The sequence below is a fragment of the Bufo bufo genome, chromosome 2 (assembly GCF_905171765.1).
Source record: "Bufo bufo chromosome 2, aBufBuf1.1, whole genome shotgun sequence".
NCBI lineage: Eukaryota > Metazoa > Chordata > Amphibia > Anura > Bufonidae > Bufo > Bufo bufo.
This window is the reverse complement of record NC_053390.1, coordinates 469,457,909-469,485,607: the sequence shown is the minus strand read 5'-3', so window position 1 is coordinate 469,485,607 and position 27,699 is coordinate 469,457,909. Positions and strand designations below refer to the sequence as shown.

Sequence of the window (27,699 nt, the reverse complement as noted above, 5' to 3'; positions counted from 1 at the left end):
CCGCGGTCCGTACAGACCGCTGTATGGAAAGGGTTAAACGGCTGACATCGCATCACCGATGTCAGCCGTTTATACCAGGGTGTCAGCAATGTGCTGACACCCTGGTATACCACTGTACACCAACGATTATTCAAGGGGAGGCGGGCAGGGGGTCGCGATCCCTCCTGCCGCACCTCCCGCACCGCCTGCGACACCCCCCCCTGCACCACCCGCCGCCATAAAACCATTCAGGGGTGCAGGGGGGGTGGAAAAAAATGTATATGCGGCATTTTGAAGTTTGATCCGCGGGGATCAGAATCAGCCAAAAAAGCAGCAAACCGCAGGTCTGAATTGACGTGCGATCGCTGATACGGGGGGGGGGCATATGACCCCCCCGGCGTTGTGACAGGATGCCAGCTGAATGATTTCAGCCGGCATCCTGTGCGGATTAACCCCAGCAGCGCCGCAATCTCATTTTAAACTCATGACGTACCGGTACGTCATGGGTCCTTAAGGACTCGGGACCCATGCTGTACCGATACGTCCTAAGTCCTTAAGGGGTTAAAGAAGAAGTTAGAGGTCTGTGAGAGCCAGAAATCTTGCTTGTTTGTAGATAACCAAATTCTTATTTTACTTAGGAATTTACCAATTAATTCATTAGAAATCCTACAATGTTCATTTCCTGTATTCTTTCCCCCAATTCTGTCTCTCATAATTGAAGTGTACCTATGATGAAAATTACAGGCCTCATCTTTTTTAAGTGGGAGAACTTGCACAATTGGTGGCTGACTACTTTTTTGCCCCATTGTATGTAAACCTAATGCTGGCATACACTGCAAAGGAGCTCTGGTTGCATCTGTCCAAAGAACATCTAACTTGTCAAAGTTCAGTCTTTTTATGCCTTTACCCATAGAACCTTGTTTCGGATAATTTGTGGCATATATTATGGGTTGAAACAATCATTCCAGAAGTCTCCAGCTCAGCCAGCAGTTTGGATGTTTGAAGATTCTTAGCCACATTTTGAACCATCTTTCATAGGGTTTTGGCCACTTTTCCCCTTTTCCGCCACGTCCTGTAATGTTCTTGAGTGCGACGTGAGAAGCAAACTTCTTGATAACATTTTGAACTATTGAAGCTGGGATGCCAAGTACTTTGGAGATTTTGTACCCTTTAGACTGCTTGTGCTTAGTGAGAATAGCATTTCTAGTCTGCTCAGAGAGCTTTTCTTTGGTGTTTAAGCTCCTTACTCATAATGGTAAAGCCACAATGCATAGGCCAATTGAAGTCATGTGAGCACTAATAAGGTGGGGAGAGGTGTGGTAGTGCTGCTCCCCTTAACAAGTGTCTCCAGATAGCAATGATCAGTCATTGCTATGTTAAAGCTGATACAACCGGATCTGTTCATAACTGATGCAGATGGTTGTATTATCTGTAACTGAAGCGCTTTTGCTGATCCATGACTGATCAGGCAAAAAACATAAGTGTGAAAGTAGCCTTATACTGTGGATAGGCAATCGGTAAGTGAGTGGACATTCGGGGGTGCCAATAATAATGACCACAAATTACAAAGTTTAAATTGTAACTAAACGTTTATTCAACTTTTTTTCTTTTTTTTTTTTAAGTTATCCCAAATCTGCTATGGTGAGCAGGCTCAGGCAGGGTACTAATGTGCTGTGGCAGAGTTTATCTAAACTTGAGGGGGCCCACGCAGGAGCAGTGATGCCTGCTCCAGCCTGTACAGCGTTGGCTGTGGCCCCAGTGAAATCTATGCTCCAGTACAGCTGACACATCAGCACCATGCTAGAATACATCTATGCTAGATAGACATCTAGACTTCAGGTGCCTATTTCGCTAGGGAAAACAGCAAAATCCTTTTAATAAACTTTATTGGCCAGAAATACACTGCTCAAAAAAATAAAGGGAACACTTAAACACAATGTAACTCCAAGTCAATCACACTTCTGTGAAATCAAACTGACCACTTGGGAAGCAACACTGAGTGACAATCAATTTCACATGCTGTTGTGCAAATGGGATAGACAACAGGTGGAAATTATAGGCAATTAGCAAGACACCCCCAATAAAGGAGTGGTTCTGCAGGTGGTGACCACAGACCACTTCTCAGTTCCTATGCTTCTTGGCTGATGTTTTGGTCACTTTTGAAAGCTGGCGGTGCTTTCACTCTAGTGGTAGCATGAGACTGAGTCTACAACCCACACAAGTGGCTCAGGTAGTGCAGCTTATCCAGGATGGCACATCAATGCGAGCTGTGGCAAGAAGGTTTGCTGTGTCAGCGTAGTGTCCAGAGCATGGAGTTTCTACCAGGAGACAGGACAGTACATCAGAAGACGTGGAGGAGGCCGTAGGAGGGCAACAACCCAGCAGCAGGACCGCTACCTCCGCCTTTGTGCAAGGAGGAACAGGAGGAGCACTGCCAGAGTCCGGCAAAATGACCTCCAGCAGGCCACAAATGTGCATGTGTCTGCTCAATCGGTCAGAAACAGACTCCATGAGGGTGATATGAGGGCCCGACGTCCACAGGTGGGGGTTGTGCTTACAGCCTAACACCGTGCAGGACGTTTGGCATTTGCCAGAGAACACCAAGATTGGCAAATTCGCCACTGGCGCCCTGTGCTCTTCACAGATGAAAGCAGGTTCACACTGAGCACATGTGACAGACGTGATAGAGTCTGGAGATGCCGTGGAGAACGTTCTGCTGCCTGCAACATCCTCCAGCATGACCGGTTTGGCATTGGGTCAGTAATGGGGTGGGGTGGCATTTCTTTGGAGGGCCGCACAGCCCTCCATATGCTCGCCAGAGGTAGCCTGACTGCCATTAGGTACCGAGATGAGATCCTCAGACCCCTTGAGACCATATGCTGGGGCGGTTGGCCCTGGGTTCCTCCTAATGCAAGACAATGCTAGACCTCATGTGGCTGGAGTGTGACACTGGCCACCAATGATATTAATACAATAGAGGGAGGGAGGGGGGGGGTCACACACTGGCCACCAATGATATTAATACAATAGAGGGGGGGGGGGGGCGCACTGGCCACCAATGATATTAATACAATAGAGGGAGGGAGGGGGGCGCACACTGGCCACCAATGATATTAATACAATAGAGGGAGGGAGGGGGGCGCACACTGGCCACCAATGATATTCAAACTGGGGAGGGAGGGGGGTCTGCTGCCTGGCAGCCCCTGATTTCTTACAGGGGGCTATGATACGCATAATTAACCCCTTCAGGTGCGGCACCTGAGGGGTTAATTGTGTTGATCACAGCCCCCTGTAAGAGATCGGGTGCTGCCAGGCAGCAGGGGGCAGTCATGTCCACAGTACGTAGTATATTCTAACTTGAAGCGTCCCCATCACCATGGGAACGCCTCTGTGTTAGAATATACTGTCGGATATGAGTTTTCACGATGTAACTCAAATCCGATGGTATATTCTAACATTAACTCCTGACTTTACATTGAAAGTCAATGGGGGACGGATCCGTTTGCAATTGCACCATATTGCGTAAACGTCAAACGGATCCGTCCCCATTGACTTGCATTGTAAGTCAGGACGAATCCGTTTGGCTCCGCACGGCCAGGTGGACACCAAAACGACTTTTTTTTCATGTCCGTGGATCCTCCAAAAATCAAGGAAGACCCACGGAAGAAAAAAGTTCACGGACCGTGAAAAAATACTGTCGTGTGCATGAGGCCTAAGGGGTTTTCCGAGATTTCGACGGTCATCAATATTTGATCGGTGGGGGTATGACACCTGGGACCCCCTCCTCTGTTTACTAAGCACAGCGCCGTTCATCGTGTAGTGGCTGTGCTTGGTATTACACTCAGCCCCATACCAAGCATAGCCAGAATACAATGTACAGCAGTGTGCTTTGTAAGGTGTGAGAAGGCCACAGTGCTCACCGGTGTCTTCTCAAACAGCTGATCAGCAGGGGTGCTGGGTGTCGGACCCCCACTGATCAGATACTGATGACCTATCGCAGTGATGGTGAACCTCTTAAAGACCGAGTGCCCAAACTGCTACCCAAAATCCACTTATTTATTGCGAAGTGCCAACACGGCAATTTAACCTGAACACCAATATCATATATCTTTCATGTACTTTATCATTTAGCTATAATAACCTGCCTACATTCAATGTGCTGCCTGTGCTGTTCATAGCATGTCCTGCACTGATGAATGGCAGGAAAAGTCTAAGGCATATTGGTACACCATAGACTTTCTCCAGGGTGCGGGTGCCCACAGAGAGGGCTCTGAGTGCCGCCTCTGGCACCCGTGCCATAGGTTCGCCATCACTGACCTATAGTGTCAAAACCACAGAAAACACCTTTAATGATGGGTGTAGAATAACAGTGCCTTTTTGTGTAGGCAACAAAGACTCGACACTGAGATCCCCAAAAAAAATTGTGTTTTTATAACTGTCAAATCCAATAACGCTAAAGTCAGATTTGTTAGTCTGAACTTTTTTTTACCTGCCTTGTGGCGTGCAGCTGGATTCTGGAGCCCTCGCTGTGCTATAGCTGCTCAACTTGCCCTTTGGATATTGCTGATGGTGTTTCCAGGCATTGTAATGAACTGCTGCGTTTCGCTTACCTAATTTTCAACCCAGCAGATTCCATTAGATGCAACACAGTGACAGGCAAGACCCACTTCACATGAGCTTGTTCGATGCTCACGAAATCATGTTAGTCTTTGGTAAATTACTATGGTATTCCTTTCTGTGTATTTAAAAACAATTTGAAATAGGATTCCGAAGTGTTCTTTTGTACCGAGGTACCAGCCAGTATCAATGCCAACTTCAGATTCCTGTTTTAAATTATTTTAAAATACATAGATATCAATACAGTAGTAATTCACCCCGGTTTCGCGTGACTAAGGGCAAGGCGAACTTTGGCTCCATGGAGCCAATACATTTTATGGAAACTGCATTAAAATCGAGGTATTTGAACAAATTGGGAACTAATGCTTGTTCTCTATAATTGACCTTGGTGAATGTGTTTCCAGTCACCTTAGGCCGAATGCACGCAGCCGAGAGCGGTCCATGGTAACACTGCCTGGATTCCTGTTGAGAGCAGGAGCGCACGGCGCCATTGGTTGCTATGACGCCATGCGCTTCATGCTGCCGCTGCACTACAGTAATACACTCATATAGTGCATTTCTTTAGTGCAGCGGCGGAATGAAGCGCACAACGTCATAGCAACCAATGACACAGTGCGCTCCTGCTCTCAACAGGAATCCAGGCCGTTACCACGGACCGCTCTCGGCCGCGGAACACGGCCGTGTGCATTCGGCCTTACAAACAGGCAAAACATGGTCAGAATTTTTACACTTAACGAATAATTGTCAGCAGCACATCACCTTGTGCAACTAATGAGTGGCCAGAATTCAGGAACAAACATTCATATTGACATTCATTCACTATTATTGCCAATGATATTCCATGTAAATAAGCTCATTTGTTTAGAATATCCCAAGGCTTGTTGAAAAGTTGGATTTTGACTCGTAGGGAGCTAATTCCACAAGCTGGCGCAAGCGAGATGGTTCTTTCCTTGGGTGAAACCTTTTTGTGTATTCTTTCCTATAAAGCATTGCCAATAAATTCCCTATTGTGGAGCACTTTCATCGCGTCTCCATACAGTGCTGGTCTCTAAGGACAACCAGTACCCTGCCTAAGAAATAAACTTAACCCCTTAGTGAATGTGTTTCCAGTCACCTTACAAACGGGCAAAAGGTTGGGCCACTGCTTTTTCATGGCGGCCTGGTCTAAGCATTGCACGGGTCTTCCCCCCCCCCCCCCCCCACACAACAGGCTGGTCACTAAGGGGTTAACGGGACATCCATGTGTTTCTTAGCACAATGACAGCCTTCTCCTCTTGCAGTGAATTTGACTGCAACATATCTCTGTTCAGTGGAATGAGCCTGTGTTTTTTCCTGCACAGCATATGGGTACACAGCAGAGACAACCCAAAGGATATGCCATCACCTCTTTGGGAAACCCCTTTTAATATTTCAATAGGTGAGCTTGAAAATACTGTAGATGATTAACTGGCAGATTAATATTAATTCATAGTTTATTATTAAAGTGGTTGTCCAAGATAATGAACAAGCCCTGAATGGTCTAAAATAAAAATAAAAAATGTGTATAGTTGCCTCCAGAGGGTGCAATAATGTCTGTACAAGTGTCATAGATGCCTTAGAAGACCTTTCCCTGAAATTCATCAGCACAAGGTGCACAGCCATGCTGCCTGTGCCTGAAATAACCAATAGCAAAGCTCCTCACCGCAAGGAGCTTTGTTATTGGTTGGTTTGGGCGCCTGCTGGAGCGATACAGTTGCCTGCATGTGGAGGCTGGCAGAAGCTATAAGGAGGAGGGGCTAACTCGGAGGATTTCTTTAGTAAGGAGAGCAGGGCACGCTGCAACCCGGCAAACATGGCGGCGGAGGAGTTAAAGAGGACGCCAGTATTGAAAAACTACAACCCGGACATCAAGGTGACAGCAGTGTGTGATCACCATACAGTGCACCTCACACTGATGTCTGTAGTGCAGTGTGTAGTGAATGCAGGCAGGCTATTAAAGCCAAGGGGTAAATTACAGGGAAGATCCGCTATATGGACTTGATTTTATCACTTTTCTATAATTGCCTGATGTTTAGACTAGTAATGATTCCCTGCATAAATACCCACCTCTTGGGCTACATGCATCCGCATTTCCGGAGCGCGCCGCTGATCTTCCGGTCCGCGGCTCCGTAAAAAAATAGAACATGTCCTATTCTTGTCTGCAATTGCGGGCAAGTATAGGCATTTCTATGGGGGTGCCGGCCGGGTGTATTGCAGATCCACAATGAAGCGTGGGCTATGTGATTCTGCCGCCTCCTGTATTTGTATTAGAAGTTAACTTTTTCATTGTTGGCGCAGTGCGTCCGCCACTCCTCCCGCCTCTCCTCATTGGCAGTGGTGGCACAGGGGAGAGGGAGAGGCTGCTTCTTTCTCCCCTGTGCTGCTGAAGGAACTTGGAGCGTGCTGACAGCAACGCGCTCCAAGTTCTGTGATACTAGACTGCGCAGCCCAGTATTGAAAAAATGGATATCCTGGTATCGTATCGAAACCGGTACAAAAGTATTGATTGGGTGAACTTACCATCACCACCTCCTCAGGCAGAGTTCCATAGTCTCACTGCTCTTACCGTAAAGAATCCTCTTCTATGTTTGTGTACAAACCTTCTTTCCTCCAGATGCAAAGGATGTCCCCTCGTCTGTCAGTCCTTGGGATAAATGGATGATGGGATTTATAATTGTAGGATAACCCCCTTAAGTACTAATATGACACTTTAACTTTTTCTTTTTTCTTATTTTTTTAAGAACATGGTCATGAGTTTTCGAGTATCAGATCTTCAGATGCTTCTGGGATATGTTGGACGCAGTAAAAGTGGTTTGAAGCATGAGCTTGTCACTCGTGCATTGCAACTGGTGCAGTTTGATTGCAGCCCTGAAGTCTTCAAGAAAATAAAGGAGCTTTATGAGACTAGGTATTCAAAGAAGGTCACTGATGTTGTTCCTGCTGCCCCAGTGCCACAACCACACCGTTCACCAGACTCTTTGGCTGTCCATCCATCTTATGACCATGGAACATCGGGCCCAAGGACTTCTCTTTCTCCACCTAACATGGACTACCCAGCCCTCTATGGCAAACATGTTAATGGCCTTTCCCGTATACCTCCCAAAATAATGACCAAACCTGAGGTTCGACTTGTGAAGCTGCCCTTTTATGATGTAGTGGATGAACTTTTAAAACCAACGGAGCTTGGTGAGTTAAGATGTTTTCAGTTACTTGTAACAAATCTTAATAGTATAGACTGAAATGTTGATATCTTTGAAGGTAGTTTTTCATGTGAAATGAGCACTATATAGTAAAATAAAGTGTGTGTACATACATACATACATACATACATACATACATACATACTCAGTGGAAAGACAGATGTCCGGTACATTGCAGGCTGCTATCCCTATGCTGCACAGCCTGCGATGTACCGGTAACATGCAATGCGCCGGCCAGGTCATTTGCTGGCTAGTGTCAGACAGGACTACTCCAAACTCCTCTGACATAACGGCAGGGGGCATGAAGGGGATGGCCGATCCTGGTAATTTCAGTAGGACCAGTTGATAATCTAATGTTTATGCTTTCAGCTCTCTTCGATGGTAGATGTTGGGTAAAAGAAGGTTCGAGTGTGTCAGATTCCAACACAGGAGAAAAGCTGTAACCAAGGACATTGGCAGTGGTTTATTTCATTCTCCCAATTGGGTTGGTGGAGTGTCACTAGGAATGGTGGTTGGCTATACATCTTTCTTTCCACAACTACATACGCTTGGAGATCCCTTATTTTCCTTGAGAGCAGTAGGATTGGGCACGTTGAAATCTAGCATGACCTGTCATTTATTCCTTTGACATACGGCAGCAAGGGACAGTTAGGACACATTCAATGGTTGGTTTCTCTTGCCCTAATTGTTGTGTTCCAACAACGCTCATCTAACCTCTATGGACACCTTAAAGAGGACCTGTTTTTATAGGCATGTCTAGTTTTTTAAATGTGCGTGTATTACCTATAACCTAATTCTGTACCATTTTCTTTTAGAACTCGACTGTCTGTTCCTCTGTTGGGCTATGTTCATATGTGCATCAGAGGATTCATATAGCAAATAGCATTTATGTAGAGAAAGGTAATACAAGCCACTTTCTAATGTATTGTGATACTGAGAAAAATGTATCAAGCCAGCAAAGAAGCAATATGGATAATGAAAATACATTAGTAAGTGCCTTGTACTTTCTCTACATGATAAATGCCATTTGTTGAAGTGACAACCCTTTTTAAGGACCTCCTTTTATGATTCTGTCAAAATACAGTACGAAGTAGCACAGTATACTCTTTTGTCTGGTAAAACGTGGGTCACATGACTGGAACCCCATGGACTCCATTATACCAAGTGGAGCCTGTTGCACACTGCTTGTGTTTTTTATGTTATGGATCTCACGCTTGCATTATTTACGTTCACCACCTAATACAAAGCGGAACTGTAGAACACCTCATATGCCACATCATATTTTATTTGTTTTATTTCCACATAATTTGTCCCCAAGAGGTCACTAAAAGACCTATGGGAGACAACGAGACTTTCTTGCACTATTTCCACTGTAACTGGGGCATTCGAAGGATGGGGGCTTTGTACAAGGCAGAGCTGACCAGCATCTCCTCCTGGGACCTGGCAGCTCTGAGCACCTCTGCTCCAGAGACACCTGGCGATCATGTGATTAGGGACAGGAGAGAGAAAAAAAGAGGGGGTTAGTCACCTGGCTCTCAAAATGAAGGTCAGGAAACCTAACTCGCAGGGCGCCAAAGGTGTGGGTCCAACAAAAAAGTGTGTGTGTGTGTATATGTGTATATATATTAGGGGTGCACCGAAATGAAAATTCTGGTCCGAAACCGAAAATTCAGGATGCCCTTGACCGAAAACCGAAACCGAAACTGCCTTTTTGCCCAAATACTTTTAAAATACTTTTTTTTAAATGATTTTATTAATAATTCTTTTTCATGAATGAAATTCATCTGTGGGTGGCGCTGTTATGGAGAGGGGGGATCTGTGGGTGGCGCTGTTATGGAGAGGGGGGATCTGTGGGTGGCGCTGTTATGGAGAGGGGGATCTGTGGGTGGCGCTGTTATGGAGAGGGGGATCTGTGGGTGGCGCTGTTATGGAGAGGGGGATCTGTGGGTGGCGCTGTTATGGAGAGGGGGATCTGTGGGTGGCGCTGTTATGGAGAGGGGGATCTGTGGGTGGCGCTGTTATGGAGAGGGGGATCTGTGGGTGGCGCTGTTATGGAGAGGGGGATCTGTGGGTGGCGCTGTTATGGAGAGGGGGATCTGTGGGTGGCGCTGTTATGGAGAGGGGGATCTGTGGGTGGCGCTGTTATGGAGAGGGGGATCTGTGGGTGGCGCTGTTATGGAGAGGGGGATCTGTGGGTGGCGCTGTTATGGAGAGGGGGATCTGTGGGTGGCGCAGTTATGGAGAGGGGGATCTGTGGGTGGCGCTGTTATGGAGAGGGGGATCTGTGGGTGGCGCTGTTATGGAGAGGGGGATCTGTGGGTGGCGCTGTTATGGAGAGGGGGATCTGTGGGTGGCGCTGTTATGGAGAGGGGGATCTGTGGGTGGCGCTGTTATGGAGAGGGGGATCTGTGGGTGGCGCTGTTATGGAGAGGGGGATCTGTGGGTGGCGCTGTTATGGAGAGGGGGATCTGTGGGTGGCGCTGTTATGGAGAGGGGGATCTGTGGGTGGCGCTGTTATGGAGAGGGGGGATCTGTGGGTGGCGCTGTTATGGAGAGGGGGATCTGTGGGTGGCGCTGTTATGGAGAGGGGGGATCTGTGGGTGGCGCTGTATGGAGAGGGGGATCTGTGGGTGGCGCTGTTATGGAGAGGGGGATCTGTGGGTGGCGCTGTTATGGAGAGGGGGATCTGTGGGTGGCGCTGTTATGGAGAGGGGGATCTGTGGGTGGCGCTGTTATGGAGAGGGGGATCTGTGGGTGGCGCTGTTATGGAGAGGGGGATCTGTGGGTGGCGCTGTTATGGAGAGGGGGATCTGTGGGTGGCGCTGTTATGGAGAGGGGGATCTGTGGGTGGCGCTGTTATGGAGAGGGGGATCTGTGGGTGGCGCTGTTATGGAGAGGGGGATCTGTGGGTGGCGCTGTTATGGAGAGGGGGATCTGTGGGTGGCGCAGTTATGGAGAGGGGGATCTGTGGGTGGCGCTGTTATGGAGAGGGGGATCTGTGGGTGGCGCTGTTATGGAGAGGGGGATCTGTGGGTGGCGCTGTTATGGAGAGGGGGATCTGTGGGTGGCGCTGTTATGGAGAGGGGGATCTGTGGGTGGCGCTGTTATGGAGAGGGGGATCTGTGGGTGGCGCTGTTATGGAGAGGGGGATCTGTGGGTGGCGCTGTTATGGAGAGGGGGATCTGTGGGTGGCGCTGTTATGGAGAGGGGGATCTGTGGGTGGCGCTGTTATGGAGAGGGGGATCTGTGGGTGGCGCTGTTATGGAGAGGGGGATCTGTGGGTGGCGCTGTTATGGAGAGGGGGATCTGTGGGTGGCGCTGTTATGGAGAGGGGGATCTGTGGGTGGCGCTGTTATGGAGAGGGGGATCTGTGGGTGGCGCTGTTATGGAGAGGGGGATCTGTGGGTGGCGCTGTTATGGAGAGGGGGATCTGTGGGTGGCGCTGTTATGGAGAGGGGGATCTGTGGGTGGCGCTGTTATGGAGAGGGGGATCTGTGGGTGGCGCTGTTATGGAGAGGGGGATCTGTGGGTGGCGCTGTTATGGAGAGGGGGATCTGTGGGTGGCGCTGTTATGGAGAGGGGGATCTGTGGGTGGCGCTGTTATGGAGAGGGGGATCTGTGGGTGGCGCTGTTATGGAGAGGGGGATCTGTGGGTGGCTCTGTTATGGAGGGGGGGATATGTGCACTGTTATGGGCATAACAGTGCACAGATCCCTTTCCCCATAGCAGTGCACAGATCCCTTTCCCCATAGCAGTGCACAGATCCCCCCTCCCCATAGCAGTGCACAGATCCCTTTCCCCATAACAGTGCACAGATCCCTTTCCCCATAACAGTGCACAGATCCCTTTCCCCATAACAGTGCACAGATCCCTTTCCCCATAACAGTGCACAGATCCCTTTCCCCATAACAGTGCACAGATCCCTTTCCCCATAACAGTGCACAGATCCCTTTCCCCATAACAGTGCACAGATCCCTTTCCCCATAACAGTGCACAGATCCCTTTCCCCATAACAGTGCACAGATCCCTTTCCCCATAACAGTGCACAGATCCCTTTCCCCATAACAGTGCACAGATCCCCCCTCCCCATAACAGTGCACAGATCCCCCCTCCCCATAGCAGTGCCATAGACCGATCCCCCTACCCATAACAGCCCCGGCCCTGCTGCTCACAGCATCACTCACTGCATCTTTATTTTACCTTACAATCGTGAGGCTCCAGTAACTAACAACTCTGCAGGCAGAGCGGAGGGCGGCGTAACGTCACTTACTCACGTGACGCACCTGCTCCGCCCACTTTATGAATGAAGGAGGCGGAGCAGGCGGGTCACGTGAGTAAGTGACGTTACGCTGCCCTCCGCTCTGCCTGCAGAGTTGTTAGTTACTGGAGCCTCACGATTGTAAGGTAAAATTAAGATGCAGTGACAAAGTAAACCGCCCGCCCGCAGATGGTGGGTGACAAATCCCACACCCCATATTTTCGGCCGATATGTAACAATATCGGCCGAAGTGGATTAGGTGCATTTTCGGCCGATATTTTCGGCTGCCGAAATTTCGGTGCACCCCTAATATATATATATATATATATTTATTATATTTGCTTTGAATGATTAGTGGAAGCAAGTAAAATGAACTAAATAAATATATTAAGAAGGCTGCCAATGAGATAAACTTGGCTAGGAAACGTACCTAGGCAAGAGTATGCAATTGGAGGAAAATATAAAAGGTTTTTATCTCATAAAGGGGCGCCACTCTTTCTTTGAATAATTATAACATGAAAGGCATTAATCCGGATCCGGCCTTACGTTGTTTCGGCGCATTACCGGATCCGACGTTTAGCTTTTTCTGAATGGTTACTATGGCACCCAGGACGCTATTAAAGTCCTGTTTGCCATGGTAAAGTGTAGTGGGGAGCGGGGGAGCAGTATACTTGCAGTCCATGCGGCTCCCGGGGCGCTCCAGAATGACGTCGGGGCGCCCCACACGCATGGATGACGTGATCACATGATCATGTGATCCATGCGCATGGGGCGCTCTGACGTCATTCTGGAGCGCCCCGGGAGCCGCACGGACTGTAAGTATACTGCTTCCCCGCTCCCCACTACTACTATGGCAGCCAGGACTTTAATAGCGTCCTGGCTGCCATAGTAACACTGAAAGCATTTTGAAGACGGATCCGTCTTCATATGCTTTCAGTTCACTTGCGTTGTTACGGATCCGGCGGGCACCTCCGGCAAATGAAGTGCACGACGGATCCGGACAACGCAAGTGTGAAAGAGCCCTTAGAATATTAAAATATTTTACCAGTCACTATGTCTGACAAACTGGAGATAAATTTTACAGTGTATAGTCAATTTAAGCCAATATCATATAAAACACATCTGTAAAGTGAAACAAGGTTTGTACTCACTTTACCCAGGAGGAGAGATGAAGGATAAACTCAAAACGCCCCCAAACCCTTCCTCCTGCGCCTGGTTCGCTTGTAGAATGTCAGGAAATAACGGCAGTCCTGCAGCTTGTACTTCTTGTCAATTCCTGGTCTTCACAACGGGAGGTAGTTTGTATGTACTGTTGGAGGGGTGATGTCACATCCGAGTCTCCGCCCACTTCCGGTTATTGGAACGCAAGCGGCAGGACAATGAATACTTCCCCTCTGACTGTATACGCGATGGTTCTCTTCACCTCTATGGCAGGTCTCTGGGACTTTTAGTCCTTCACCACCTCACACTTCGAATATACCAGGACGCATTTGAATACAGTAGTATCCCGAAGTTTCGAACGAAGCAACTTCGGATGAACCATCCGAAGCTCTCTTTGCTCAACACTAGTCAGGAGGTATCAGCAGCTAAAGCAGCCCTCCACTTCTGCTTGAGCTCAGCTTGGGCAGAACAGTTCAGTACTTTTCCCACAGCCGGAGTTGAGCTCAGGCAGGACAGTTGGGTCGTAAATATAGGCTTAGAGTAATTTTCCCCCAATTTTTGAAATGTCATAGGGACATATCAGAAGTGTTGATCAGCAAGGGTCATAGCTCAGAGACCCCCACTGATCGCTGGAACGAGGGGTCAGAAGCGCTCAGCCGCTCCTCACTGCCGAGAGTGAGACTGTAGACTAGCTCATAGACTTTCTATTGAAACCGTCTACAGTCTCATGCACAGCAGCTAGGAGAAGCTATGCTCGGCTGAGCGCTTCTGACCCCTCGTTCTAGTGATCTAAAAATCAATCGACACTTCTGATATGTCCTTATGACATATGAAAAATTCAAAAAAGTGTAATTACTCTTTAAAGCAACTTTTTTCATTGGATTGTGTTTCTATTAAGTTTAAAGTGTCAGATCTACAGACTGCAACTAAAGCTACTTTCACACTGGTGTTTTGTGCGGATCAGTTCAGATAATACAACAGTCTGCATCCATTTAGAACGGATCCATTTGTATTATCTATAACATAGCCAAGACGGATCCATCTTGAACACCATTGAAAGTCAATGGAGGACGGATCTGTTTTCTATTGTGCCAGATTGTCAGTGAAAACGGATCTGTCACCATTGACTTACATTTGTGTGCCAGGACGGATCCGTTTGTCTCAGTTTCATCAGACTTTGCAAGCAGTGTTTTGGTGTCCGCCTCCAGAGCGGAATGGAGACGGAACGGAGGCAAACTGATGCACTCTGAGCGGATCCTTTTCCATTCAGAATGCATTAGAATGCAAACTGATACGTTTTGGACATCTTGTGAGAGGCCTGATTGGATCTCACAAACAAAAAGCTAAAACGCCAGTGTGAAAGTAGACTAAAATAGTTGCAAATGACACCAGAGTTCTAGCTGCGGTTGTAGTTTTTGACTGTAGCCTCCGTTTGCTGTATATTCACATGCATCCACTAGGTGTCCCCAGAGTTATGTTGGTCTTAGTAGCTGCTGCTTCTGACATACAAAAGGTGCTTTCTAGACAGTGCGAATGCACTTTTATCCCGACGCCCTCATCCTGCAGACTTAGCACAACAAGCGGCAGAAGTCTGATGAAGGCAAAGTGTGGCGAAACGTCAAAATTGTACACAGCCGCAAATATCAATTAAACAATTCCTTTTTTGCAACGCAATTGCTGGAGTTTCTATATTTTCATTGTAACTGGGTGGGAACCCGAATTCCAGCGGCAAACGGACGGCAGAGTGCCACGAAGTTTTCCTTTATATATTGCATCTGACATAGTCAGTGTAGCTGATAATCCTCACCATCCTTCAGCATTATGGGCCTAGAATTCTGGACGACCAAAGCAGTTTTCTAGAAGAGGCAAGTTTGGCTTTTATTATCGCAGCATTTGTACATAGCTGGTTGATTCTAATAAAATATTACATGTGTCCTGCCATGTTGTCCCTCAAGTCATGATACTTCGGTGATGCACTATTCCAATCAGGCTGACATGGCATAAGACTGCTAAATGGTCACGTCGTCAAAAATTGACTGGTAAACAGCAGGTTGCCAGACATGACTGGTATGATGAGACCAAATTTGCACACCATCTTAAGGCTAGAGAAGAACCCTCACAAAATGTTACTGATGCTGGTCATTTTACTACTGGTGCCTTTATTTATGGGTTCCAGTCGCTTGCTGCACCAGACTAGCTGAATCTTACAATGTCTTGTGTGCAAAGATCTCATGTCATTCATTCCTCTGAGACCAAGTGGGAGTCTCATAGGAGTGGAATAAGTGCTGTCACCCTGCAATCACTGTGTCAGAAGAAGCTGGGCTGTGACTCAAGGACCTGGTTTCCTCTTGAGATCCTCAGCTAGACATTGAAGTAACAATCGGTTGTAGAGGAATAGACAAACTGAATGCACATTCAGTGTATATGGATTTCCCAATTTTTAAAAGTAACTTTCACTCTAAGGCCGAGTTCACACGAACGTGTGTGACCCGTGACTGTGCTGCCGTAGGTCAGCCGCATCGGATCGCGGACCCATTCACTTTAATGGGTCCGCGATCCGCCCGTTCCGCTAAAAGATAGAACAAGTCCTATCTTTTTGCGGAACGAAAGTACGGGACGTAACCCCACGGAGGCACTCCGTAGTGCTTCCGAGGGGTCCCGTCCCGTGCGGCCGTTCCGCGATTCCGGATTTGCGGCCCCATTGAAGTGAATGGGTCCGCATCCGTGATGCGGAATTCACACGGAACTGTGGCCGTGTATTGCGGCCCGCGATTTGCGGGCCGCAATACGGCCACAGATCACACGCGTTCTCAAACGGTTTTTTTTTTTTTCCCGAGTGTATGGGCCGGTTTTTTGTGTTCCGTATATGGAACCATTCATTTCAATGGTTCTGCAAAAAAAGGAATATGTTCCGTATGCTTTCCGTTTTTCTGTTCCGTTGAAAGATAGAACATGTCCTATTATTGCCCGCATATCACGTTCCGTGGCTCCATTCAAGTCAATGGGTCCGCAAAAAAAACTTAACACATACGGAAATGCATCTGTATGTCTTCTGTATTTGTTCCGTTTTTGCTGAACCATCTATTGAAAATGTTATGCCCAGCCCAATTTTTTCTATGTAATTACTGTATAATGTACATGGCATACAGAAAAACGGAAACGCAACGGAACAACGGATCCGTGAAAAACGGACCGCAAAAAACTATAAACTACATACGATCGTGTGAACTAGGCCTAAGGCTACTTTCACACTTGCGGCAGAGTGATCCGGCAAAGCGTATGGCAACTGATGGCATTTGTAAGACTGATCAGTCAGAAAAATGCATTGAAATGCCGGATCCGTCTTTCCGGTGTCATCTGGCAAAACGGATCCAGCATTTTTTGACCTTTTTTTTTCGGTCTGTGCATGCACAGACCGGAAGGACGGATCCGGTATTTTGAATGCCGGATCCTGCACTAATACATTCCTATGGAAAAAGATGCTGGATCCGACATTCAGGCAAGTCTTAAGTTTTTTGGGCCGGAGATAAAACCGTAGCATGCTGCAGTTTTATCTTTTGCCTGATCAGTCAAAAAGACTGAACTGAAGACATCCGGAACAGATAGCTCTCCATTCAGAATGCATGGGGATATAACTGATCAGTTATTTTCCGGTGTTCTGACAGATTTCTATACCTTGCCAAAACGCTATACTGGAAGTGACGCGACCGCACAGGAATCAGCTGGAGGAAGGTGTGTGTGACGCTGCGCAAGCGCACATCAACTGGATCATCAACAAATCATTGCAGTGCCACAGGAGAAGGCCTTCATGTGCATGTGCGAAACCGTACACCACATGTGTGCACTTAGGGGTAGGTAGATTTTCCAGCGCAAAATGTTCTATCAGATCTCTCTTTTTCTGAGTGCGCACACACAAATCATCAGGAGTAGTTCATCCTTACCGCAGAAAATCTACCTACCTCTAAGTGCGCACGCGCGGTGTAGTTTTGCGCATGAAGTCCTTCTCCTGCGGCGCTGCAATGATTTTTGCTAATCCAGTGGCTCCTCCAGCTGATTCCTGTGCGTCCGCGTCACTTCCAGTATAGCGTTTTCACAAGGTATAGAAATCTGGCAGAACACCGGCATTGAGCCCTTTTGACGGAACTTAGTGGCGGAAAAGAAAAACGCAAGTGTGAAAGCACCCTAATCCACATACTGTACCTTCTACTTGTCTGGAGTCCTGTTGTCCCTGGATACAACCTTGATGCCTCACTTTTCAAGAACACACTTTACCACCACATGTGCTGTCACCATGCTTTCCCCAGGGCACCTCCCAATGGGCAGTAGAAGAACTCCAGTAACATGCAGGCAGTGTAGACCAGAAAGTCGCTAAGCATACATGTCTTTAACCTAAAAGGTGGTGCTCTTCTAGAGTTAAATGCTTAAGATCCAAACAAACCTTTTTGCTCTGTTACTCCCTGCCTTCAAAGAGTCTTAACTTTAATATTTTTTTTCATTAACAGCCAGATGATTGTTTTTGCTGGACAATTTGTACTTTTCAGTGGGTCCGTTTATTGGTTTATACAACGTAATGAGACACTGTAAAAAATGTTTTTCGGTTTTATCATGTTCACTGTGTGTGATGAAAAATTGACAGCATTATTCCTCAGGTTAATACTATTACAGTGGTACCAAATTTTAAAAATACCTTGTCACCATATTTTGACTTCGTAACTATTTTTCTTTCCAAGCGAGCTGCACTTTTATAATTATGCCATTTTTGTGTACATTTTATTTATTCAGGGAGGCAAGGTGACCAAAAAAATTACAATTCTGGATTTGTTTTTTGTGTTTTTCAAGCCATAATCAATGTGATATTCTAGTTTATTTTTGGTTGTGGCAATACCAATTATGTTATTGTTTAGGGTACTTTCACACTTGCATTAGAGGATTCCGGCAGACAGTTATTTTGCCGGACTGCCTGCCGAATCTGGAAATCTGTATGCAAACGGATGGCATTTGTTTCCGGATGCGGATCCGTCTGACAAATGCATTGAAATACCGGATCCATCTCTCTGGTGTCATCTGGATAAATGGATCCGTTTTTACTGAACACTTGGTACCGGAACCGGCATTAATACATTTCAATAGAAATTAATGCTCCGACATTCCGGCAAGTGTTCCAGCAAAAACGCTTCCGTCACGATAATGCAACAGTCTGCATCGGTCAGTCCCTCTTCCAGAATTTTTGCCGGAGAAAATACTGCAGTATGCTGCGGTATTTTCTACAGCCAAATACCGTAAGAGGGACTGACCGATGCAGACTGTTGTATTATCGTGACGGAAGCATTTTTGCTGATTCATGATCAGGCAAAAATGCTGGTGTGAAAGTAGCTTAAACGAGACAGTATGGGGAAGAGTCATGGCCTTGGCGATCGCTCCTCCCCATACTCGGGAGGAGATTGGTGCATGTAAATGAATCAGTCTCCTCAGCTAGCGATCAGTAGATCGTTGCTAGATCATTGTCATGTGTGAATGGACCATTAGATGCTGTGGTCACAGTAGGATCAGAGTTCTCTGATCCTGACTGCTATGAGCGGCTATCCGCTCTAACACTGCAGTACAGAGGTCATAGATAACTGTTCAGGCCATTTTACTCCCTGAAAAAAGTACCAATACGCCTTAGACTTTTCTCCCACATTCATCAGCGCTGTGAACGGCGCGGGCAACGCAGCGATGCTGCATGTGCCTGAAATAACCAATAGCAAAGCTCCTTACAGCAAGGAGCTTTGTTATTGGTTGGTATAGGCTCTCACCTACAGGTCCTGCAGCAGTGGAAGTCGGCGGGAGCTGGAAGGAGGAGGGGCCGGCTCCAGGGCTGGCTGTTGTAAGGAGAGTGGGGTGCGCTGCCCGAGGACCCTGGGAAAGATGACAGGGCCGCTGGAAAGATGACAAGCCCCCACCCCCCCCCACCTCCGGCTGCAGGATAAGGAGGAGCGTAGTCTCTAGGTGTGCAGAATAGTTTTGATGAGAACATGACCTACAGAAATACAAGAAAAGGGGGGGGGGGGGGGTGAAATCTAATAGGATTCCTCCTCCTGTCACCCCACAGGGAAGAAGCTGAACAGACTCCAGCAACTATGATGGGATCTGTTAAATTTCTGTTCGGGATCTGTTTTTTTTTTTTTTTTTTTTTTTTTTTTTTTTTGGACAATAAAGTGCTGCATATAAGGCTTTGAAGCCTCTGTTGCAGATTGTTGAAAGACCAGGCAAAAAACTGAGCCTCCAACGCAGATTTGAACAAGTGCTGGCCTACGTATTGTGTATTTGAACTACTGCAACTTTTGTACTCCTCCTCGGGTAAAAATACTCCAAGAATGGTCAGGAGTATTTTTACTCCTGCAAAAAACGTAGTGCGACCTCTGAGTAGTATCCACAGCTCATGAGCCTGGTCCATACAGCTTTGAGAAATGGTAGACAGGTGACTGTGCCACAGTGTGCCAGTAGGAAGCTGAGATGCTCAAGTTATAAGCTCTGTTTCAGGCATTCTGAGAGGAATGAAGGAGAAATAATGCTAATTTATTAAGAGAACTGGCTATGCACACAACATTTAGCACCCTCAAAGGGTTGGTCAAAGATGCAGGCTCCGCCACCCCTCTTTTCAAATTGGGGCGCAAAGGACCACTGTTCTTGTGAATAGTGAAGGCTCCAGCTCTCATACCCCGCAGATCAGACACTTATTATTTATCCACAGGATAGTTGGTAAGTTTAAAGTGTAACTTCTCCCCATATCTTCCCAGTGCTTAGAGACACACTGGATGGATAGGAAAAGAACATGGATCGCACATCCACATGCTTATGTGTCTTTGTATCTATCACTGCTCTTCAGTGTAATTAACCGTATACAGCGACATAATCTAAATATTGTACTTGATGCATCTGTATACGTTTTGATCAAAATGCATCGGTCCCATCAAACTCCAAATGCCTTGTGTACAGTATGTAGATTAGAGGACTCTATAGATGAAGGCATAGCATGTGGATGAGCGATCCATGTTTTTCTTTTTGTTGGAAACTGTATATTTGCTATCATTGTCATTGCCGAGCAGTGGAAGCCCCAATCTCCATTCATCCCTGTGCTTGCTGAGAGAGAAACATAGGGAAGAGAGCTAAACTAGCAGAGCTGTCTGTGCTTGCAGCAAGTCGGGCAGGAAAATTGGCAGTGATGGTTGTGACAAGCAACCCGCCAATCCCGTCGTACTATGCCACAGTTGCCATCCAGGTCTTGTCCACTAGAGACTTCTGAAAGGCAAATCCACTGTGAGCACAGTAAAGGTTTAAAGGGAACCTGTCACCTAAAAAAGCCTTCCAATCCACCAGAATTACCTTTAAGTAGCCAGCAGTATGTTCCTAAGGCCTCATGCACACGATAGTATTTTTTCACGGTCTGCAAAACGGGGTTCCGTGATCTGTGTCCGTTTTTGTTTTTTTTCCGTGTGTCTTCCTTGATCCCCAGACAAGAAAAGTGAAAAAAAAATCTAAGTCAAGTTTGCCTTGGAAATGATAGGAAAAAAAGGGAACGGATCACGGACACGGATGACAATCTTGTGTGCCTCCGTGTTTTTTCACGGACCCATTGACTTGAATGGGTCCGCGAACTGTTGTCCGTCCAAAAAATAGGACAGGTCATATTTTTTGGACGGACTGGAAACACTGATCACGGACACGGATTACAAACGGTGCATTTTCTGAGTTTTCCACGGACCCATTGAAAGTCAATGGGTCCGCAGAAAATCACGGAAAACGGAACAATGGACACGGATGCACACAACAGTCGTGCATGAGGCCTAAAGATCCTTTTCTTCCTCCGGCCAGATGCACCAAAATCTTGAAAAACTAACCTTAATCCCTTGCACGTGCTATGTAACAGCAGAGTTTGAAGTCAAGGGGGCAGCTGCCTCCTCGATTCAATTGAAGATAACCACGCCCTTTCCCTACCCCATTGCTTTTGATTGACAGCCAATAGCTTTTGGCCGTTCAGCAAAGCCGCCTGTGTGTGAAGTGGCAGTCAAAGGGGGCATGGTTATCCTGACTTGAATCGAGGAGGAGCCCCCTTGACTTCAAATTCTGCTGTTACATAGCGCGTGCAGGGGATTAAAGTTTGTTTTTTAAGAAAAGGATATTTAGGAACATACTGTTGGCTAATTTAAGGTAATGCTGGTGGTTTGGGAGGTGTTTTTAGGTGACTGGTTCCCTTTAACCTGTTGGGAACACAGGGCGTACAGGTACGCCCTGATTTCCCGATACTTAAGGACACAGGGTACCTGTACGTCCCTATGTATTTCCAAACACCGGCCGGTGATCAGAACTGGGTGCCTGCTGAAAACAATCAACCTGTGACGTAGACCAAATTGGGTAACCAGGGCAAAACTGGAACGATTAAATTGTTAGTTTTATTATAAAACTATACACAGAAATATACATTAAAACTGCCAGATAAATATACCTGCTAGTCGAACAAATTAGTTGGATAGAAGTAAGAGGTGGAAATGAGTAGAATGTCCAAGTTCAGAATTACCGTGGTAGAGTCCAGTAAACGATAGTCTTTGCAAGGAATAATCCAAGATGGCGGGGTGCCCATGTCCAGCAGGCGGTTGTGATGTTATTTGACTTCAGATGGTAGATGGGGGACCCCCAGACCTGAGTGGGTCACTGTTTTTACCCACTCTGTAGCTGGGAGCGGCTATGACACTCACAAGTCCAGCCTTGTGTAATTGGAAAAGGGGGCAGTTTTTGCCCCAGAGAGAGAGAGAATTTGGCAAAATCCTTGCTTTGCCAGTTTATCCGTACCCGTAGGTCAAATTTTAAGAAATAGAATTCATATTTATAATCAGTAGAACTTTACGAATCATCTGATACCAAATATGACCGCAAGACAATAGTGTGCCTGAGAACCTTTATATCTCAAAGCGATTTGTTTGCGGATTTCCTGGAAGGTGTGTTAGAATAACCCCAACTATTTAGGAAGAGATTGTTCACTTCGTATTTTCCTAACCCATGAAATATGAAGAAAATATGGGAAAAATATGCAATCTATGGATTGGAGGTGACTAAGTTAATCTTACTCCTTGTACCAACCAACTGTGTGATAAGGATCTGCCATTCTTTCTTGAAGTTTCTGACCAGGCTTTAGGGGTGTTAAGACCCCTGCTGTGCTGGTGCCGCTCAGACTATCGAATCGAGAGGACACTTTTTTTTTATGGGGTTTTGTCAAAATAACAGATTGGATACTTAACCTGGCAGGGGGTGTTCCTGGTCTTCAGCGCTCAGTATAATTCAGAAGATGGCCTCTCCCTAGTAATGCAGTAACTGAGCTAGGGCTGAAACTATTATATTGAGTAATTCGACACACAAAAATCAGCGATGCAAATCTTTTGCATCGAGGATTTGTTTGTCATGTGACCACGGAGCGAAAGTGCAGCGCTTGCTTTTACTTACCGCTCCGTGGTCACCCGCTGGTTCGTACCACGCTGCACTGGATCCTGACACATCGTCGGGTCATAGTGCACGCTTACGTGCACTATGACCTGACGCTGTGTGACTTCTGGATCTAGTGCGGAGAAGAGGAGAAAGGAGCTGTGGAGCGGTGCCCCTACAGGAAAGTTAAGTATTTTATTTCACTGGCACTGGGGACATGGCACTGAAGGGGGACAGCCGGCTATGGATGGCATGGAGGGGCTGACTGGCAGTGGGGGACATGGATGGGTTGATCTGATAGAACTGGGGGTCTAGGGCACATGGAGGGGCTTAACTGATGGCGCTGGGGGACATGGAGGGGCTGATCTGATGGCACTGGGGGGGACATGGAGGGGCTGATCTGATAACACTGGGGGGGACATGGAGGGGCTTATCTGACACGGGGGGGGGGGGGGTACATGGAGGGGCTTATCTGGCACTGGGGGGGGACATGGAGGGGCTTATCTGATGGCACTGGGGGGGGGATGGAGGGGCTTATCTGATGGCACTGGGGGGGACATGGAGGGGCTTATCTGATGACACGGGGGGGGACATGGAGGGGCTTATCTGATGACGGGGGGGGGGGGACATTGAGGGGCTTATCTGATGACACGGGGGGGGACATGGAGGGGCTTATCTGATGGCACTGGGGGGGACATGGAGGGGCTTATCTGATGGCACTGGGGGGGACATGGAGGGGCTTATCTGATGGCACTGGGGGGGACATGGAGGGGCTTATCTGATGACACGGGGGGGGGGACATGGAGGGGCTTATCTGATGACACGGGGGGGGGGGACATGGAGGGGCTTATCTGATGACGGGGGGGGGGGGTACATTGAGGGGCTTATCTGATGACACGGGGGGGGTACATGGAGGGACTTATCTGATGACACGGGAACATGGAGGGGCTTATCTGATGACACGGGGGGGGTACATGGAGGGGCTTATCTGATGGCACGGGTTGGGCATGGAGGGGCTGAGCACAGGAGGGGGGAACGAAGGGTGTTGGGGACTGATGGCAGGGGTGTTTTTATAAAGGAAAACAGTATTAATTCATTTTTTGTTATTAGAGTACTCTAATAATCGTAAAAATAATCAATAGAATAATCAATTACTGAAATAATCGTTTACTGCAGCCCTAAACTGAGCACTGCTAAGGAGACTGTTCAGACTTTTCTAGTACAGAAAAACCGCTTTCCCTAAAAATAAAAAATTTCTAAAATATTTATCACTGTCCCTACAGTATTAAAAATGAACTTAAACACACTTTAAATGGACTGTCAACAGTTTTGACCATGCAGCACTGCTAACTATACTATCTAGGGGTTGGGAAGAGCAGGAGACACTAACTTTGTGGTACTTTTATTATCAGTAGTGTGAATATGACTTTTTATTCTGTTAGGTCGTGGTGCTGAAAGTGCTCCCTGCTCTCCAAACCCCTCTCCTCTGTTCTGAAAGCTGTAATGGTCTCTAGTTGGATGCTATAGCTGTCTCTCTAAACAGAGAGGGGCTCCCTTCAACCCCTTAGGGACCCATGACGTACCCGTACGTCATGTGGTGTTCCGGTCATTGAGCAGGCACCTCGGCTAAATGCCGCCCCCATTTATTATCCCTGGGCGCCGCTCTGTTCTCCCGTTATGCCCTCCGGTATCTTTGCTCACTAAGTTATGGTTGGTGGAGTCTGCCCTTCTGCTGTAGCGCTGGCCAATCGCAGCGCAGAGCTCACAGCCTGGGAGGTTCTTTTCTCCCAGGCTGTGAGCTCTGCAATGTGATTGGCCAGCGCTACAGCAGAACAAGGGCAGACTCCGCCTACCATAACTTTGTGAACAAAGATACCGGAGGGCATAGCGGGAGAATGGAGCGGCGCCCAGGGATAATAAGTGCAGTGATATCCCCGGGCGCCGCTCTCCATGTCTGTATACTTAGTTCACATTGTCGTCATGGGTGAAAGGTCCTCTTTAAAGTGACACTGGTCAGATTTGCAAAAAATGGCCAAGTCCTTAAGGTGAAATAGGGCTCAGTCCTTAAGGGGTTAAAGGGAACCTGTCAACAGGATTTTGTGTATAGAGCTGAGGACATGGGTTGCTAGATGGCCGCTAGGGCTGCACGATATATTGAAAAAATAATCGAATCGCGATAATCGCCAAATGTGATATGGCGATTTGGCCGACCCAAAAATGCTGCGATTTTATATATGAAGGGGCCCCGCGCACATAACTGACTTTGTGTGTAAAGTATTTTACTACTGTCTGAAGCAATCTCTCTCCTATTGATAAAATGGCCAGCCTCTGTACTCACTTTCACGATGAATGCACTCCAGCGAGCCGGCCGGCGCGTGACTGACGTCACTTAGTCACGCTCCTGCTTCCTGAATTAAGTGGGAGGAGCATGACGGTGACGTCAGTCATGTGCCGGCTGGCCTGCTTGCTACCGTGCATTTATAGTGAAAGTGAGTACAGAGGCTGGCCATTTTATCAATAGGAGAGAGATTGTTACAGACAGTAGTAAAATACTTTACACAGTCAGTTGTGTGTGCAGTTTAGGACACATGAGGGGACACATAAAGCCATGAGGGGGACCAGCATAAGATGCTATGTGTCTTATGCTGGCCCCCCTCATGGCCCTATGTGTCATAGCACACATCCCCCATAACAGCGTCATCCACAGGTCCCCCCCATAACAGCGTCATCCACAGGTCCCCCATAAGTGTCCTCCACAGATCCCCCACATAACGGCGTCCTCCACAGATCCCCCCCCCACATAACGGCGTCCTCCACAGATCCCCCCCCCCACATAACGGCGTCCTCCACAGATCCCCCCCCCCCCCCCACATAACGGCGTCCTCCACAGATCCCCCCCCCACATAACGGCGTCCTCCACAGATCCCCCCCCACATAACGGCGTCCTCCACAGATCCCCCCCCACATAACGGCGTCCTCCACAGATCCCCCCCCACATAACGGCGTCCTCCACAGATCCCCCCCCACATAACTGCGTCCTCCACAGATCCCCCCCCACATAACGGCGTCCTCCACAGATCCCCCCCCCCCCCCCCACATAACGGCGTCCTCCACAGATCCCCCCCCCCCCCCCACATAACGGCGTCCTCCACAGATCCCCCCCCCCCCCCCCCACACATAACGGCGTCCTCCACAGATCCCCCCCCCCCCCCACATAACGGCGTCCTCCACAGATCCCCCCCCCACATAACGGCGTCCTCCACAGATCCCCCTCCACATAACGGCGTCCTCCACAGATCCCCCCCCACATAACGGCGTCCTCCACAGATCCCCCCCCCACATAACGGCGTCCTCCACAGATCCCCCCCCCCCCCCACATAACGGCGTCCTCCACAGATCCCCCCCCCCCCCCCCCCCACATAACGGCGTCCTCCACAGATTTCCCCCCCCCCCCCCCCCCCCCCCGATAACAGCGTCCTCCACAGATCCCCCACATAACAGCGTCCTCCACAGATCCCCCCCCCCCCCCCCCCCCCCCCCCCCCCACATAACGGCGTCCTCCACAGATCCCCCCCCCCCCCACATAACGGCGTCCTCCACAGATCCCCCACGTAACTGTCATACCCAGCCGTGTCAGCGGCTCATATGGGAAAATCCAAGCAAATAGACCTCTAGCACAATTCCCTTTAAAATATGGCATCGCATATCGTTATCGCAATTTTTAGGGCCCTAATCGCAATCGCACAAAATTCCCATATCGTGCAGCCCTAATGGCTGCTAGCACATCCGCCATACCCAGTCCCCATAGCGCTGTGCTTTTTAACTTGCAAAAAAAACTATTTGATACATATGCAAATTAACCTGAGATGAGTCAGGGACAGGACTCATCTCGGGTTCATTTGCATATGTATAGAATTTTTTTTGACACCAAATCTATGGGAAAGTATTTAATATTTCTTTCTACCTACTATGTTTGCCCTTCCAGAAAAGATAATATTTTTTGGTAGGCATATCATTAGCTTGAAGTGGTTGAAATGCAGTTTGAGTGAATTGAGCTATGGTCAACAGATACTACATACTGTACGGATCTATGCCTAGTTGTGGCACACCATGACTTCAGGCATAGCTCCCTACAGTGTTCTAAAGGTTTTATGCGACTCAACTTTGGATGTTTCATCCGAAGTCGATTCACTCATCCCTACTCACAATCCCTAGAAAGCGGTCCCTTTCCTCACCATTCTGGAGGAGTCTGTGACTTCAAGATGGCCAAGAACTGTGTTCTGCTGCCACCATCGTTCCCATATACATTGGATGGAGCAACAGGGTGCACATAGTGACTGATTACTAGAACAGCGGTCCTGAGCCCCTTGCTCCAGGGGAGTCTGTGGAAGTGACAGAGGTAGCAAAGCTCTCTCTAATAGTTCAGTCAGTCATAGATATTAAATGGAATAATAGGGTTCATGCGTAACTATCACTTCTTTCATACTCCTCCAGAATAGAGGGCTCTGCACCCCTGTTGTAGTGATTGGTGAAAATTATGGTTGCTGGGGCCACACGGATCCTGTTGATAGCTGCTGATTTTTGGAGGATAAGTTCTTAAACCCCTTCAGGACACAGCCTAATTTTGCAAATCTGACACGTCACCGTGTGGTAATTTTAAAACTCTTTTACTTATCCAGGCCATTCTGAGATTTTCTCGTCATTGTACTTCATGACAATGGTAAAATTGAGTCAAAATATTTCATTTTTATTTATAAAAAAAATACCAAATTTACCCAAAATTTGGAAAAACTTTCTAAATTTAAACTTTTCTGCTGTTAAAACAGATAGTGATACCTCCTAAAATAGTTGCTTTACATTTCCCATATGTCTACTTCATGTTTGGATAATTTAGTAAGACATATTTTCTTTTTTTTTGGGACGTTAGAAGGCTTAGAAGTTTTGAAGCAAATCTTGAAATTTTTCAGAAAATTTCCAAAACTCACTTTTTAAGGGCCAGTTCAGGTCTGA

The 27,699-nt window shown here is 47.6% G+C and overlaps 1 protein-coding gene across 1 annotated transcript in view; it reads left to right on the top strand.

Moving 5' to 3' along the window:
* The window catches only part of PIAS4 (protein inhibitor of activated STAT 4), a 66,760-nt gene that overhangs the window by 19,890 nt on the left and 19,171 nt on the right, over positions 1-27,699 (top strand). The window contains exon 2 of the mRNA XM_040417703.1: positions 7,356-7,800. Within this exon, the coding sequence (XP_040273637.1) occupies positions 7,356-7,800 (445 nt within the window). The remainder of the gene's footprint in view (positions 1-7,355; positions 7,801-27,699) is intronic.